Source organism: Mercenaria mercenaria, chromosome 18 (genome assembly GCF_021730395.1).
Source record: "Mercenaria mercenaria strain notata chromosome 18, MADL_Memer_1, whole genome shotgun sequence".
NCBI classification, from domain to species: Eukaryota; Metazoa; Mollusca; class Bivalvia; order Venerida; family Veneridae; genus Mercenaria; species Mercenaria mercenaria.
Window position 1 is genome coordinate 39,242,059 of NC_069378.1, and position 17,336 is coordinate 39,259,394.

Below are 17,336 nucleotides of genomic sequence, written 5' to 3' on the forward strand. Positions count from 1 at the left end.
CACTAATTTTTTCTATATTTTATCACAGTTGCATAATTATAAGTTTTTTTCAGTGTAGTTGTCTATTCCGCACTTGCTGGTGGTATATTTGATGTAATATCTTACGGGTTTTTTGAAAAACAGCGTTTAATGACTATATGTGATTCAGCCAATTTAACGGCTTAAACCGCAGTCTTTGGACAAAATGATGGCTGTACAAAAATAGTGATTTTGAGAAAACTACTGGTTTGTTTAGGCTGAAACTTGTTTTATAAGCTGAATATAGATGAAACTTCACATAGAGAGCAAAAAAGCTGAAAAAAAAAATTTCATATTTCCTTATAGGCATACAGACACTAAATAGCCTGAGCACCTTTGAAAAAATGGTAGTCGCATAATGGCGGATTCAAATAGTTCTCAGTTTTTTTTGCTGTAAGAAGGATTTTTCCTTGAAATCATTGCTATATATTGGTTGAAATCATATTGCATGCCTATACTTGATATACTGGTAGCATTTGCATGTTGAAAAAAGACTCCAAACTGATTTAACATGTGAAATTTATTCATACACCCCTACCCTAAATTGTGATTGTCATTTCAGTGTAAAAATTATGGTGTGTCCGTTTGACCAGAAATATTTTTCTTGCATCAAACATGACCCCTACTTTTCTTTGGATATTTTTACAGTATAAATGTTATTCTACAAGAAAATGTAAGTTAAAGAAATTTAAAATGGGTCTAGGTGTGTATTGCAGCATTGTGAAAACTTGTCATTTTATATAGAATATATAGTGGTGGCTATTTAGTGTGTTATAACCTAAATATTTGATCTAAATGGTGGCCATTTTGTTTCGGTTATTAATAAAACCCGGCCCGGCCCGGCCCGGCCCGGCCCGGCCCAAACCACGGAAATAGCCGATTCCGATTGTACGGAAACCACCGGAAACTTACGGACGGAAGGCTAATATAATTACGAATGGTAATACCATCATCTTAATCAAGGTAAATTTATGTGTATTTTATTTCATTATTACAAAAGTAGAAGCAAAGTATTTAATATTGATGATACGTATGTTTGATGAAGTATTGCACTTGACATAAGCAAAGACCTAAAATAACAAGATATTTGAATCACACTCAATCAAAGAAGTAATACGTTCGGCAGTCGATGTGTCATTTTGTGTACCGGACAGACACGAGATAGCAGTTTGCAGGATACTTTCAACAGAACTGGACAGGCTAGTTAATGGTACGTCGTTATTTCACACCTAACGATGTGACACTAGGTTGTGTAGTACGGCGAAGGGGTCTATACCGTGCACCTGAAGTATTTATAAAATTTGGTTGCCCGACCACGATAGCGTTTTAGTATATTAAGTATTAATTTAATAAAAATATCTTGCCTTAGGGAACATATGAATATAAACACTCTTATATTAAGGTTGTCAAAGATTTGCATTGATAAGTACACATTTTGCGAAAATTAACTAGAAATGTAAGTTTATAAAATTATTATTATTATACTCCTTTTGCCTATCTCGGTTGCGCAACCAAGATAGATCGAAAATAGATGAACTTCGAAGCTATGCGCTGTTTTCATACTTGTCATTTGTTTCAGGTTGTTGAAGTATTCAAATTTGAATATAAAACTATAAATTATATCAAAAGCTAAAAAAAAAACAGCCCCCTTTTTCATTTTTTCATATTAAAGGGAGGCAATTACAAAATTTCATAAAAAGTATCAAAGTGAACATTTCCATATAACTCTATGTAATAAGTCTTTGTTCCTGAAATACAAGAAAACTGAAAAAATATCATAAAATGTTGCTCAAATGATACATCATATGATTTAGCTTTAAACAAAACCGGATGATATGTATGGAGATGATACCCGGAGTTGCAGTAAGTTGTAGAAATGAATGAACTGGAGTATAAAATATGAAAGATCGGTCGCAAAGTTTCGAACCCGGACCCCCACCCCCACTCCGAAACATGCCCGCTCAGTCTGTTTAAAACAAAACAATAAAAAAACGGTAATTTTCTAATATGGATAAATGGGAGGGTAGTGATAGCAATGAACTTCGTGTTTTAACAATTTACTGCTAACGTTATTTTTGTTTTTAGTTATTTAATTTTTGATTTCACTTTCTTTTATATTTGAAATAATACTAGCATATCTTGTTAACACAGAATTTAAAAAAAAAACGGTCTGGTCGGACTACGAACTATTTCAGTCTATGCTTATACAACTATTCACACAATGTTAACTTTTTTGTTTTTAAAATGAACATTTTAAAGCATGGATTACAAATGTGTGTAATTCAGATGTTAAATTATTATATCCCACACAATGTCCAATGCAATTTTCCCATTAGTTTAACTTGAATAATATATCATATTTACAAGCGTTTTTATATCTCGTGCGCAAAATCGTTATTTTCAATTTCTGCGCATGTGATATTATACAATAATTGCCTTTTGGTGAGGTCGATATGAGCCGCGCCATGAGAAAACCAACATCCACACAGTCTGGTCAGGATCCATGCTGTTTGCTAACGGTTTCTCTAATCGCAATAGACAATGTTGGTTTTCTCATGGCATGGCTCATATGTGGATTTATCGGCCTGATAAAAGCAATATCAACCTCGGGCGAATTTATCGACTTGATATCGCTTTAACAGGTCAATAAATCCACATATCGACCACACATAAAAGGCGACAATTGTTTTATTATTAAATCCAGCCTACTCAAGTATAAACATTAGATACAAATGTCTGCAACCTTAGGTCATCTTTCGTGGTTAATTGTATACGACGTCGCATTGTTTTAATGTAATAACGTGTGGATGTCACAGCTGGAGGTCAATATGTGTGTTTGGCTCCGCCTTCGAGAAAATACGAGAAAATTATCGTTGAACATGTGACTACATCTAGAACAATGGAAAGGACTATAAATATAGATTTAATGATAAAAACAATAATTTCATATCACATGCGCAACAACGCTATTTTGTTTTTCTGCGCATGTGATATTACATTTTCATGTCTCCCTATGAGAGATCGATACTTTCGTACTGATTAAAAGACGATGCACTTATTTATACATAGGATTAAATTATTTTTATCTTGTGTTCATACATGTTGAACCGGCCTATTTTTCTTTTCTGCTTTTGAATGGATTTGTTCTACATGCAACATTTGAAAACAATTTTTCATCAAATATTAAACTGAAACTATCACCATCAGATTGGAAATTAACTAACTACTAACTACTAAGACAATGAGTGCTCTCATTATATGTTCCGTAGCTATCGCCGTTTTTCGAATGTTACTGCTGCTGATTATGTTGAAGTATGCCCATAATACAGCGTTATGTAACCTCAAGACTATACCTATCAAAAAGTATTTTTATACAGCAAAGTCGCGACAATTTCTAAGTGCTTACTAGTAAAGTCTCCTTAATTCTGTCTTCATTATTTGGTAAGTAATAACTTTTTTAATGTTAAATAAATCATTTCATTAATTTTTCGGTATAATAAAATAAATAATGTATTCTTGAGAGGGTGATCCCTCGAAATAACCCTATCCGTGACTAATATTTTTCAATGCGACAATTGTAAGTTACTGTAGAGAAAGAGTTTAGTATTTAAAATGTAAATGTATAATAAAATGTTGACGCAAATGGGCTCAAAATCCTAAAAGGCCACAACAGGAAATAATTCTTCCCGGCTAATTCTGACTTTTAAGTTGGTCGGGACTTTGATATGCACAGTCAAAATTTTCCTAGCACCGCAGCATGAAAATGAACCTGGTAGTCATTTTATAATTTTATTTCATTCAAAAACATTTCAGGAACATTTTCAGAAAATAAAAAATACATACTGAGTGGCGAATGATCAGTAAAATGTTTAATAAGAAGTACTATATTATATTTTTCATTACGCCGCTTTTGTGTGTAACATGTATTCAGGTATACACGCGTAACAATAAAGATCGGAAAGAAATCGAAAATGGCTAACAAAATAAGAATATAGTTAAAATGATATTTATGCTGTTGTAAACTTTTTTTGGTGATTAACTTATTTTTCCCTTAGAAACAAGCATTTGTATGTAAAAATTGAGTGTGCAATAGCTGCGCGTGAAAATAGGGTAGGAGAACATTAAGACAATACCGCGAAAACGAAGAAGGAGACCCCTGTTTATTTTTCGCTCATATTACAATTCATTTTTTTATCATAATTGTATTTGTGAAAAAAAAAGAACACACTACTTAGTCATTCCATTTGAAAACATATAGGTTTCAAGGGCCTGTTATACCAAATGAAACATAATTACTTTTTGGATATAATGGACAACCCCAAAAATAAATTAATCTCCGTAAAAACAGAAACGTCACAACTATATATATTTAGGGTTGAGCTAAAATGTGATTTCTCCACGCGATTTGCGTAAGAAGTACGAAGTTTACCTTTTCAATACAATGTAATATCGGGTGAAGATCAACTTTTACCATTATTTAAACAAGTTATGAAGGATGCAACTTGTTTTTGGAAAATCCCGCTCTTTACCGTAAAGTTGAAAAAATTTGTAAGGTTAAAACTTTTCTGAGATGTTTTATGGATTTGGCCACACATGGGCGTTTAACAAACCATTTTAGCTGGAGAATTACACTCAGATCCTTCGTAAAAAACTGCAAACTATCGCACAATTACTCTGTATATAAAAAAAGAGCAACAGTTTAATTTGCATAATTACAATAGGTTTGGTTCTACCAATGAAAAACTCACAGGGTCTCAGAATGCGACAGCATTAAAGCTGCTCAATATAGATCCAAGTACAGTTCACTTCCGGTGTGGTCACGTGACCATAGTAATGTAAGCAATGTTAGAGTAAATCGTCTGCAGTACACTGTGATATTGATAAATTTACAAAAAAAAAAATCTTAATGAAAAAATTTGTGAGATTTGAAGAAACAACATCCATTCAAAGTTTTATTTTGCTTTTTCCAGACTTATTTGTAAATTATGATTAGCGGGCTCAAACGATTCTTCTGTTGTTATGTATCAAAAATGCCGAGCACTAGCAAACTGACTGAAAGGGCATTCTGTATACAATAATATATCAAATCAACCTAAATAAATTGCAAAGTTTTGCAAGATATGTCTAACCATTGAAGTTTAATCTTGAAGTATCTAAATGCATAATCTGAAAGTGTAGAGCATTGGTAAATATCCAAACGAACCTTAACAAGTTTTTACTTGGTCTTTTTCACGAAACAGTGTGAATCGTTCTATATACTGAGTGCAGTTAAATGGTAATTTTGTTCCCATTTAAAAGATTTATTTTTCGCGTCGAGTTTTGGTTTACCAACTAATGTGAAATACACTCGATGACTGCTTCCTGGAAACTAACCAGTATTCGCACCGAAAGAAGGGACTGTTGGAGTCACGGTCAAAATCTGCTGACAGGATTCGACCCCGCGGCCTCCGGATTACGAGACATCTGTACAAAAATGAAAAAAAAAATGTAAAATTTGTATCTCGATTCTACTCTATTTAGTTTTGAACTAATTTGAATATAACTTAAGTAAGTCAGTTTATTCAGAGATTACTTGCAAACTTGAAAAAAAAATAAACAGATGTTAAAACATCATAGCAACCTGCCGAATATGAAATCGATTATCGAAAGTGCAAAGACTATGCTACAAACTGCAATGTATCACAATATATTCAATTTGTGGCTTTCATCGTACGTCAATTCAGTCGAGTAAGTTCAAGAGATACTCAGAAAATACTGCGTGAACAAACCTATCTCAGACAGTATTTGTTTCTATATATTTATACAGGAATATTTCAAAAATATGGGGTACCGTGTGTAAAACTTTTCAATATTCAACGCTGCATTCTTCGTGTGTAATCGGTATCCTGACCTATCCTAATTTTTTTACATGACCCTAAATGTTTTATGGTCTTTGAGATTTTTTAAAATCTTTTTAATAAAAAGTTTTAAAAAACTGCTCATTCTATTCTTCAAAAATTGTCAGTGATATTAGAAATTATTATTTTTGGACAAAACGTGATTATAAAATAGTATATAATGATAACGATACAAAATTTCGGGAACTAATTAAAAGGCTCGTCAAAACAACGCTATGTATAACGACTTCCTGTGTACAAGTTTACAAATTATATTAAGACGTTTCTGCAACCAGAAAGAACACACAGTCTTAACCCATTCATCAAAGAAGTTCCTCGCGGGCATGATATTACTAAATTCTAAATATGTAAGGTGATATCGACACGATATCATTCGTAATTATATTAGCCTTCCGTCTGTAAGTTTCCGGTGGTTTCCGTACAATCGGAATCGGCTATTTCCGTGGTTTGGGCCGGGCCAGGCCGGGTTTTATTAATAACCTTTTGTTTCCATGTCATTGGCAACAAAAACAAAATGGCTGATTCAATAAATTTCTAGACACATATTTGAACTGTATTGACTTATTTCTGTAAACTAGTTTCTCAACTTTTTCCAGCTTACACTAAAAACATATGAAGTTAATCTATTCAAAAGGTTACTTGCTATATAAAAGATTCATCAGTGTGTAAATGATGTCATAAACACACTAAAATGGCTGCCTCTTTGATCAGCCATTTTCTTAAATTTCAAACTGCCATATCTTTTTCAACAGAGGTCCCATTTTAAAGAAATTTTCAGCGTAATGAAAGTCTTGCTGATGGCCTTCAAATGAATTAACTTATTGTGAGGCAATCCTTGCCCTTTAAGTAATGAATAAGATATTAGCTTCATGAAAATATTTAATCAATGCGGACACTGACACAGGGGCAAGTTCAATAGCCATCCTTATTCTTTGAAAATTAAAGATAAAAATCAGTCTCAAAAAGAAAGGTATCAGGAATTGTTTTTGTAAGAAATATCAGAAAAGTGTCTTCTAGGAATAAAGACTGACCTATTTACTTCATTAACCATTTAATCTATTAGTTTTAAAGTGTGCAAAAATATGCATAAAAGGATAACCTGATAACTTGATGGAGCTCATGTGTAACTTGGATCATTTCTTTCATCTCTTCTTGTGTAACTAAATCTGAGAACTGAAGTTGAAAATCATGGCAATTCAGACAATAAACAATGTGAAAGATGTGGTTGTTTAATAAACAAATTGAAAGAAAACCTGAAACACCAGAACAATCTTTAATTATTTAAAACAACATAAATCTCAAAAACACAATTACCATGGTGGATGTGTCCTTAGCTCTGAAATCAGGACAGCTCTATGCAACTAAAATATGCTTGAAGAGAAATATTATACAATTATTAAATGACTTGTTGGTCAACAGTCAATACTATTGCCCTAGGTATGAAGGACCATGGGTCAATGCTTTTAACTACTGACCAGCAATCAATTCAATAAGTGTTATACTGCATGAAATCAGAAATAAGTTTTCATTTTTTTCTTCAAATTTTGACTTAAGCAAAATCTAATGTTGAACAATAGATTGGTTAATAGTTAAAACTAAAGACAGATGATTAATATATAAGGAGCCCATGCCTATGTTATACATACCATATTAAGGTGGTGATCAAACCAGAACATCACCTCTGTCAAATATTGCTTCTTGACAAGAGCCTTTTCCTCAAATGTATCCATAAGATCAATTACATAGTTCCTCTCCTGCATCTAAATATGTATAAAGTATGTTCAAGTAATATAAATAATACAAGAGGGCTATCATGGCCCTAAGTGGTTCACCTGATCTAATAAACTTGAAAAAGAATGATTATCCTTAAAGCTATCCAAGTTTGGCAAAAGTCCACGTTTCTTTTTAATTTCATTTCTAGCTCTGATGTATAAGTGCTGTAAAGACCATACATGAGAGATGTTTCTGACCAAGTTGTGTGATGGTCATTCAAGTAGGCTTTTTATTTCTTTTCTATCTACATGTAAAACAAAAACCCCTGTCATAACCCAAAATCTGACACCAAAGATCCAGACTGCACAAACATTGCAGCAAAGCACTAAGTCTGACTCATGCAACATTTAAAACAAAATATCATCCTTTCACTTTTGGAGAACATTAGAATTTGTCTTTTCTGTATGTCTTCTTTATGTTACTCTTCAAAAATAAGACGTGTCTGTAAAATACTGACACCCAGGGTATGGTGGCTTGTCCTATATTCAGAGGGAAGGGGAAAACAACCTCCTATGGCAGCTCAAAACATGGTCTCCAGGGCCTGGATTAATCAACGAAACAAGGAACCAATCGCTAATGCTACACTGTTACTTTGTACAAGGCAGTCTGAAAGACAGCTATAACACATGCCGCTGTTATGGATAGTGAAAGGGTTGATGGTATTGGGTGGAACCATTGATGTTGTTAAGTATATTTTATAGTCCATGTATGATGACATCAATGACTTTGTTCCAAGCGATATGCAGCCAAGTCATTAAAATCCTTTAAGGGGTTTAGAAGATAGAGCAGACAAAAATGGAAGGCTCAAACCTTTGACCTAGAGTTTTGACCTTGACCTTGAGCTGACATGGCTGACTCTTGAGTTCTGCCAATCGTCCTGAAGTTTCATGAAAATCCTTCAAGGGGTTTAAGTTATATTGAAAGGACACAATTGTTACGGACGGGCAGACAGACGGATACCATTCCTATAACCCCCCACCACTCGTGGCAAGGGATTAAAAATGTCTCCCTTTTAAACATTGTACTTTTGGAAAGAAGGATTTTATTAAAGTTAACTTTATCTACTGTGAAATCATTAATATTTGTGGGGACTAATTTTCGTAACAAGTAAAATTCCCATTCTTTCTATATTCAAAAATTGAAATCCACAAATTCATATCCTCACAAAATTAAATGATTTTACAGTATTATTTTGTTAAAAAAGATCTAACCTCTGCAGTGGTACCAGGGACTTGCCTTAAACAAATTTGGTGGACACTCAGGGCAATGCTACATGTAAAATATCATACCTCTAGGCATTGCATCTTTGGAAAAGGTTTTTAAACCCACTGAGAAATATCCTTGAAGTTGCCAAAAATTGGTTAAAAAAATTGTAAAAGGCCACAAATGTAGGGCCATGGAAAATCATTAAAACATAACATTCCCACAAAGTACACAACTAGGCTTGGCAGTGGTAACTCCGGTGAAGTTTGGTGGACTTCCTACTAGTGGTATAGGAGTAGCAGCACAGATATTAAAGAATCTGACAAATCAAGGGTCATGCGATATGACTCCGCTGAAAATCATTTAAGCACAACTAGGCTTTACATTAATCACTTGTGAAGTTTGTAAATATTCAACTCTATACAAGAGGGTCATGATGACCCTGAATCGCTCACCTTAGTAATATGAGCTACATGTTTCAAATGGCAAACTGATGCTAAAATATTAGAAAGTAGGTCAGTAGGTCATATTCATGGTCACTGAAAGTCAGTTTTAAGATCGGTGTGCAAAACTGTACATGTCATCCAAATTTCAAGGCTGCAACTTAAACAAGAGGGCCATGATGGCCCTATATCGCTCACCTGAGTAGAGTTGTTTGCTTGAACAAATTTCTTAGCTAAAGCTTTAAAAACAAGAAAATTAGGAGAGTGGGTCAAGGTAAAGATTATGCAAGATTACTTTTGAAATCTGTAAAAAAATATTACAGATGTTGCTGTAGCTTAGAAAACAAGAAAGTAGGTCAGTAGGTCACATTGATGATCACTGAAAGTCTGTTTCAAGATCGGCATGCAAAAATATATGTAAGTCATGTCATCCAAATTTCAAAGCTGTATCTTAAAACAAGAGCTGTCACTAATGGTGACAAATGCCCCGCAGCACCTTGACCTTTGACCTGGTGACCTTGACCTTTGACCTGGTGACCCCAAAGTCAGTAGGGGTTGTGTACTCAATAAGTACTATCAGCATGTGAAGTCTGAAGGTCCAGGGTGAAGTGGTTCACAAGTAAATTGCCTTCATGCAAAAAAGTTAACGTTGGCCCCTGTGACCATGACCTTTGACCTGGTGACCCCAAAGTCAGTAAGGGTGCTGTACTCAGTAAGTACTATCAGCATGTGAAGTCTGAAGGTCCTGGGTGAAGTGGTTCGCGAATAAAGTGCCTTCATGCAAAAAGTTAAAGTCAGTAGGGGTTATGTACTCAATAAGTACTATCAGCATGTGAAGTCTGAAGGTCCAGGGTGAAGTGGTTCACGAGTAAATTGCCTTCATGCAAAAAGTTAACGTTGGCCCCTGTGACCTTGACCTTTGACCTGGTGACCCAAAGTCAGTACGGGTGGTGTACTCAATAAGTACTATCAGCATGTGAAGTTTGAAGGTCCTGAGTGAAGTGGTTCGCACTGTACTCAGTAAGTTCTATCAGTATTTGTAGTTTGAAGGTCCTGGGTGCAGTGGTTCGCGAGTAAAGTGCCTTCATGCAAAAAGTTAACGTTGGCCCCTGTGACACTGACCTTTGACCTGGTAACCCCAAAGTCAGTAGGGGTGGTGCACTCAATAAGTACTATCAGCAAGTGAAGTTTGAAGGTCCTGGGTGAAGTGGTTTGTAAGTAAAGTGCCTTCATGCAAAATGTTACTGTTGGACCCTGTGACCTTGACCTTTGACCTGGTGACCCCAAAGTCAGTAGGGGTGGTGCACTCAATAAATACTATCAGCATGTGAAGTTTGAAGGTCCTGGGTGCAGTGGTTCACGAGTAAAGTGCCTTCATGCAAAAAGTTAAAGTTGTGACAAACTAACGAACGAACAAAAGGACAGTTAAAAAATTAATATGCCTCCCTTCGGGGGCATAAAAACAAGAAAGTAGGTCAGTAGGTCACATTCAAGGTTACTGAAAAACAGTTTTAAGATCGGTGTGCAAAACTGTACATGTCATCCAAATTGCAAGGCTGTATCTTAAAAAAACAAGAAAGTATGTCAGTGGGTCACATTCAAGGTCACTGAAAGTCAGTTTTAAGATCGGTGTGCAAAACTGTACATGTCATCCAAATTTCATGGCTGTATCTTAAAAAACAAGAAAGTAGGTCAGTAGGTCAAGGTTACAGTCAAGTGACCCCTAATTACTTGAGGTCATAAGGTAATTATAATAAAACAGTCTAGGAAATATAATCAGATAATTTTTTAAGTATTTTTTCCTATATAACTCATATAAAAACTATGTGACCCTCAGGGCGGGGCCTCTTTTCACTCCAGGGGCATAATTTGAATAATCTTGTTAGAGAGCCACTAGGCAATGCTACATACTGAATATCAAAAGCCTAGGCCTTAAACTTTCAGTCAAGAAGACCTTTAAAAGTTTTTTCCTATGTAAGTCTATGTAAAACTTGGGACCCCCCAGGGCAGGGCTTCTTTTTACCCCAGAGGCATAATTTGAACAATCTTGGTAAAGGACCACTAGGCAATGCAACATACCAAAAATCAAAAGCCTAGGCTTTGCAGTTTCACATATGAAGATTTTTTTCCCCCTATATAAGTCTATGTAAAACTTGGGACCCCTGGGGTAGGGCCTCTTTTCACCCCAGGGGCATAATTTGAACAATCTTGGCAGAGAACCACAAGGCAATGCTACATACCAAACATCAACGCCCTAGGTCTTGTGGTTTCAGACAAGAATATTTTTAATTTTTTTCCTATTTAAGTCTATGTTAAACTTGAGACCCCCGGGGCGGGGCCTCTTTTCAGCCCAGGGGCATAATTTGAAAAATTTTGGTAGGGAACCAAAAGGCAATGCTATATACCAAATATCAAAGGCCTAGGTCTTTTGGTTTCAGACAAGAAGATTTTTGAAGTTTTTTCCTATATAAGTCTATGTAAAATTTGGGACCCCCAGGAAGGGGCCTCTTTCACCCCAGGGGCATAATTTGAACAATCTTTATAGAGGACCATTAGATGATGTCACATGCCAAATATTGAGGCTCTATGCCTTACGGTTTTGGACAAGAAGATTTTCAAAGTTTTCTCTATATAGGCAGAGAACCACAAGGCAATGCTACATACCAAACATCAACGCCCTAGGTCTTGTGGTTTCAGACAAGAATATTTTTAATTTTTTTCCTATTTAAGTCTATGTTAAACTTGAGACCCCCGGGGCGGGGCCTCTTTTCAGCCCAGGGGCATAATTTGAAAACTTTTGGTAGGGAACCAAAAGGCAATGCTATATACCAAATATCAAAGGCCTAGGTCTTTTGGTTTCAGACAAGAAGATTTTTGAAGTTTTTTCCTATATAAGTCTATGTAAAATTTGGGACCCCCAGGAAGGGGCCTCTTTCACCCCAGGGGCATAATTTGAACAATCTTTATAGAGGACCATTAGATGATGTCACATGCCAAATATTGAGGCTCTATGCCTTATGGTTTTGGACAAGAAGATTTTCAAAGTTTTCTCTATATAAGTCTATGTAAACCATGTGACCCCCAGGGCGGGGCCATATTTGACCCTAGGGGAATAATTTGAACAGCCTTGGTAGAGGACCACTAGATGATGCTACATACCAAATATAAAAGTCCTATGACCTGTGGTTTTGGACAAGAAGATTTTTAAAGTTTTTCTTTTCGGTTGCCATGGCAACCAGAGTTCTAAATGGAATTGAATTCTTTGCATAATTTTTAAAGAAGACCATCCAAGGAACATCCTTGTGAAGTTTCATAAAAATTGGTCGGATGGTTTAGGAGGAGATGTTGGATGGCCGGACGCCAGACGGTGAGCGATCACAATAGCTCACCCTGAGCCTTTGGTTCAGGTGAGCTAAAAACAAGAAAGTAGGTCAGTAGGTCAAGGTCACAGTCAAGTGAATTCTAATCACTTGGGGTCATCAGGTAATTATAATTAAACAGTTTCGGAAATATGATCTGATCATTTTTAAGTATTTTTTCCTATATAACTCATATAACAAGTGACCCCCAGGGCTGGGCCTCTTTTCACCCCAGGGGCATAATTTGAATAATGTAAGAGATCCACTAGGCAATGCTACATACCAAATATCAAAAGCTTTGGCCTTGAACTTTCAGACAAGAAGATTTTTATTCATTTTTTCCTATATGAGTCTATGTTAAACTTGGGACCCCCAGGGCAGGGCCTCTTTTCATCCCTGGGGCATAATTTGAACAATTTTGGTAGAGGAACACTAGGAAAGGCAACGCACCAAATATCAAAAGCATACGCCTTGCAGTTTCAGGCAAGAAAATTTTTAAAGTTTTTTCCTATATATTAAGTCTATATAAAACTTGAGACACCCCTGGGCAGGGCCTCTTTTCACCCCAGGGGCATAATTTGAACAATTTTGGCAGAGGACCACAAGGCAATTCAACATACCAAATATAACAAGAGCTGTCAGTGGACAGCGCGCTCGACTATTCTCAGTGCTTGATAGTATAATATAAGCAATGAGTAAAACTTAAACATTGCAATAAGCATATTCTAAGTCGAAAAGGGGCCATAATTCAGTCAAAATGCTTGATAGAGTTGCCTCCTCCTTTTGACAGACTGGGGTCATGATGGTAAACAAGTATGCAAAATATGAAAGCAATATCTCAATGGACTTTGAAAATATTTGGCGTGGTACGCAAACTTTAACATTTATTCTAAGTCGAAAAGGGGCCATAATTCAGTCAAAATGCTTGATAGAGTTGCCTCCTCCTTTTTACAGACTGGGGTCATGATGGTAAACAAGTATGCAAAATATGAAAGCAATATCTCAATGGACTTTGAAAATATTTGGGGTGGTACGCAAACTTTAACATTTATTCTAAGTTGAAAAGGGGCCATAATTCAGTCAAAATGCTTGATAGAGTTGCCTCTTCCTTTTTACAGACTGGGGTCATGATGGTAAACAAGTATGCAAAATATGAAAGCAATATCTCAATGGACTTTGAAAATATTTGGGGTGGTACGCAAACTTTAACATTTATTCTAAGTCGAAAAGGGGCCATAATTCATTCAAAATGCTTGATAGAGTTGCCTCCTCCTTGTTACAGACTTTGAAAATATTTGGGGTGGTACGCAAACTTTAACATTTGTGCGATGCCCACGCTCATGCTCACGCCGACGCGAGTAGGATAGCTCCCTATTCTTTGAATAGTCGAGCTAAAAAGCCTAGGCCTTGCAGTTTCAGACAAGAAGATTTTTAAATTTTTTTCCTATATAAGTCTATGTAAAACTTGAGACCCCCAGGGCAGGGCCTCTTTTCACCCCAGGGTTATAATTTGAAAAATTTTGGTAGAGGACCACAAGGCAATGCTACATACCAATGTCAAAGGCCTAGGTCTTGTGGTTTTAGACAAGAAGATTTTTAAGTTTTTTCTTATGTAAGTGCATGTAAAACTTGTGACCCCCGGGGTGGGGCCTCTTTTCACCCCAGGGGCACAATTTGAACAATCTTCATAGAGGACCATTAGATGATGTCACAATCCAAATATCAAGGCTCTACGCCTTGCAGTTTTGGACAAGAAGATTTTTAAAGTTTTTTCTATTCGGTTGCCATGGCAACCAGAGTTCTGCAAGGAATTCAATTCTTTGAATAATTTTTAAAGGGGACCACCCAAGGATCATTCCTGTGAAGTTTGGTGTAATTCTGCCCAGTGGTTTTCAAGAAGAAGATTTTTTTAGAAAATGTTGACGGACGCACGACTGACGACGGACACTGAGCGGTCACAAAGGCTCACCATGAGCCTTTGGTTCAGGTGAGCTAAAAAGCAAGAAGTGTAAAAATATAACAAATCAAGGGCCATAACTCCGCTGAAAATCAATGAACCAGAACATGCAGACGATATGCATAACTAGGCTTAGCAATGATAACTCCTGTAAGGTTTGGTGGAAATCTGCCTAATGGTGTAAAAGAAGTTCCCAAATAACATAAAATTTGACAAATAAAGGGCCTCTGAAAATCACTGGACCAGAACATGCTGTTAATATGCTTAATAAGACTTGGCACTGATCACTCATGTAAGCTTTGGAAAGTGGCCAAAACTTCATAAAATTCAATGAACCAGAACATGCCAAAGGTAAACATTAGGCTTGGCAACAATAATTTTTGTGAATTTTGGTGTATTTCCTCTAGATGGGGTTGAAGCAGTTGACCGGACAAAGTGAAATAAAAGAAATCAAGGGCCGTAACGCCATTAAACTCACTGAACCAGGAAATGTTGACAATATGCACAATGAGGCTTGGCACTGATTACTCATGTAAGGTTTGGTGGAAACCAACCCAATAATATCACAGAAGTGGCCAAAAACTTCATTGAAAGTCACCAAACTAGGAAATTGACAATGATATGCACAAAATGTATGATCCCAGGCCAAAGCATTCTTAAGTTATCATCTGGAAACCATTTGACTATGTTGGGGTCATTGTGATCTGACCTTTGACCTACTGACCTCAAAGTCAAATATGACCTGTATTTTATGAAGTTACACCTGTGTACCAAAAATTATTTAAATCTGTCATGCCTTTCATGAGTTATTGTCCGGAAACCATGAAAACCAACAGACCGACAAGCTCACTCCTATATACCGCCCCCCACACCCCAAAACTTTGTTTGTGGGGGTATAAAAATAGGTGCCCAAGTTCATATTATGATAAAGACTCATGCAAGGTTTCATCAATTTATATGATATACGTTTTTAGCTAGGCATGTCACAAGATGAAAATGTGCATTTTTTACTATTTCAGGGGCCATAACTCTGGAAATAGGGGGCGGAGCAAGATGAAAAATAGAAGGTGCACAAGTTCATATCATGATAAAGACTCATGCAAGTTTTCATTAATTGACATGAAATACTTTTTGAGCTAGGCATGTCAAGGTGAAAATGTGAATTTTTTACTATTTCAGGGGCCATAACTCTGGAAATAGGAGGCGGAGCCAGACGAAAAATAGGAGGTGCACAAGTCGATATAATGATAAAGACTCACAAGGTTTCATCAATCTATATCAAATACTTTTTGAGCTAGGCATGTCACAAACTTTTTTCGGATGGACAGATGCACGGACGCACACACAGACAAGACCAAATCTATATGCCCCCTCCAATGAGTGGTAGGGGGGGGGGGGGGCACAAAAAACATTGAAATTTGAACAAAATAACAATACACAAATTGACCTTTATCATTGTATGATTACTTATGGTGACCAGTATATCATTTTTAATGTACAACACACTCATTTCTTCACTCCATCAAAGTTTACATATATATATCCCCAACAACCTATTTCAGACCATCAACTATCTTCAACCGTCTAAGAATTTGTATGATAGAAATCTTTATCAGCCAAATTTATCGGTTGCGATTGTTTTACTGTTTACAGTGGAGACAGAACATATAAGAAACCTATTCTCCCTCACTTTTGATGCTTGGAAGTTTATATAAATTACTTTAATGTAGCCGTGCCATGTTTTCAGGAGGATTTTAATGCAAAAAAACACTTGCATGCTTCCATGGCTACTACCTATTCTTACTTAACCAATATTCATTATTTACCTATCTTTTGCAGTTAATGTGTATTTCTTAACCAATTTTTCCTTCCAAAATTGTGAAGCATACCATTCAAAATTATTATGACAATGCAATTCTGATGCCTGTCCTTGCAACAATTTTCTTCATTTTTCTGAGCATTTTGAAATATTCACAGTGTCAAAAGCTTAGCAGTAAAGTAATACATTGTCCACACCCTATAAACGACTGTAGCCCCCCTCTTCCTCTTGCGAGTGATCAAAACAATAAACAGACACGCGAAACGTAAGAATAGTCTTCAAATTCATTATTTTGCTTTACACTGTATGTGTATTAAAGTTTAACGATAAGTCTAACATAAATATGTGTATATAGTAATATAATAGATGAAACTGACAGGTAATATTTACAAAATGTTGACTGATCACACTCATTGCATGAAAATTCACTCGACCAAGTCACGAAACTGATGAATATCACGCCAAATTGATTTGTAATCAAATTATCCATGATGCTTTCTGTAATATGTATGCATACTCCATAAATATATGTAAATTAAATGTTTCGTATTTATTGCGTTTTTGAATGAAATTGATTTTTATCTAGTCTGTGTAAAAACATTAACTGTATGCCGACTTGCCAAGTTTAATATTTGATCTGAACGCGTATTTGCGAGTGATACTTTATTCCATCTTGCGAGTACAGTAGGCGATTTATGTCCTTTAAAAGCGAAAATGAAATTTAAAAAAATGCATACAAAATTGTCTCTTTTAATCAGTTGTCATGTTTATGATGTCATTTAATGTCGAACCCCTCGTGTGATGCTTATACTAATCCATTGGAGGCGGGGATGGAGTGTCTGTGGCTCGCTATCCTACTTAATTAAA

The 17,336-nt window shown here is 35.9% G+C and overlaps 1 protein-coding gene across 2 annotated transcripts in view; it reads right to left on the minus strand.

The window, feature by feature from the left end:
- Positions 1–17,336, minus strand: part of LOC128550706 (restin homolog) — a 252,571-nt gene that overhangs the window by 190,386 nt on the left and 44,849 nt on the right. For both annotated transcript variants that reach the window (XM_053530279.1, XM_053530280.1), the window contains exons 6-8: positions 7,562–7,675; positions 7,015–7,088; positions 5,392–5,481 (exon numbers count right to left, since the gene is read on the minus strand). In XM_053530279.1, the coding sequence (XP_053386254.1) occupies positions 5,392–5,481; positions 7,015–7,088; positions 7,562–7,675 (278 nt within the window). The remainder of the gene's footprint in view (positions 1–5,391; positions 5,482–7,014; positions 7,089–7,561; positions 7,676–17,336) is intronic.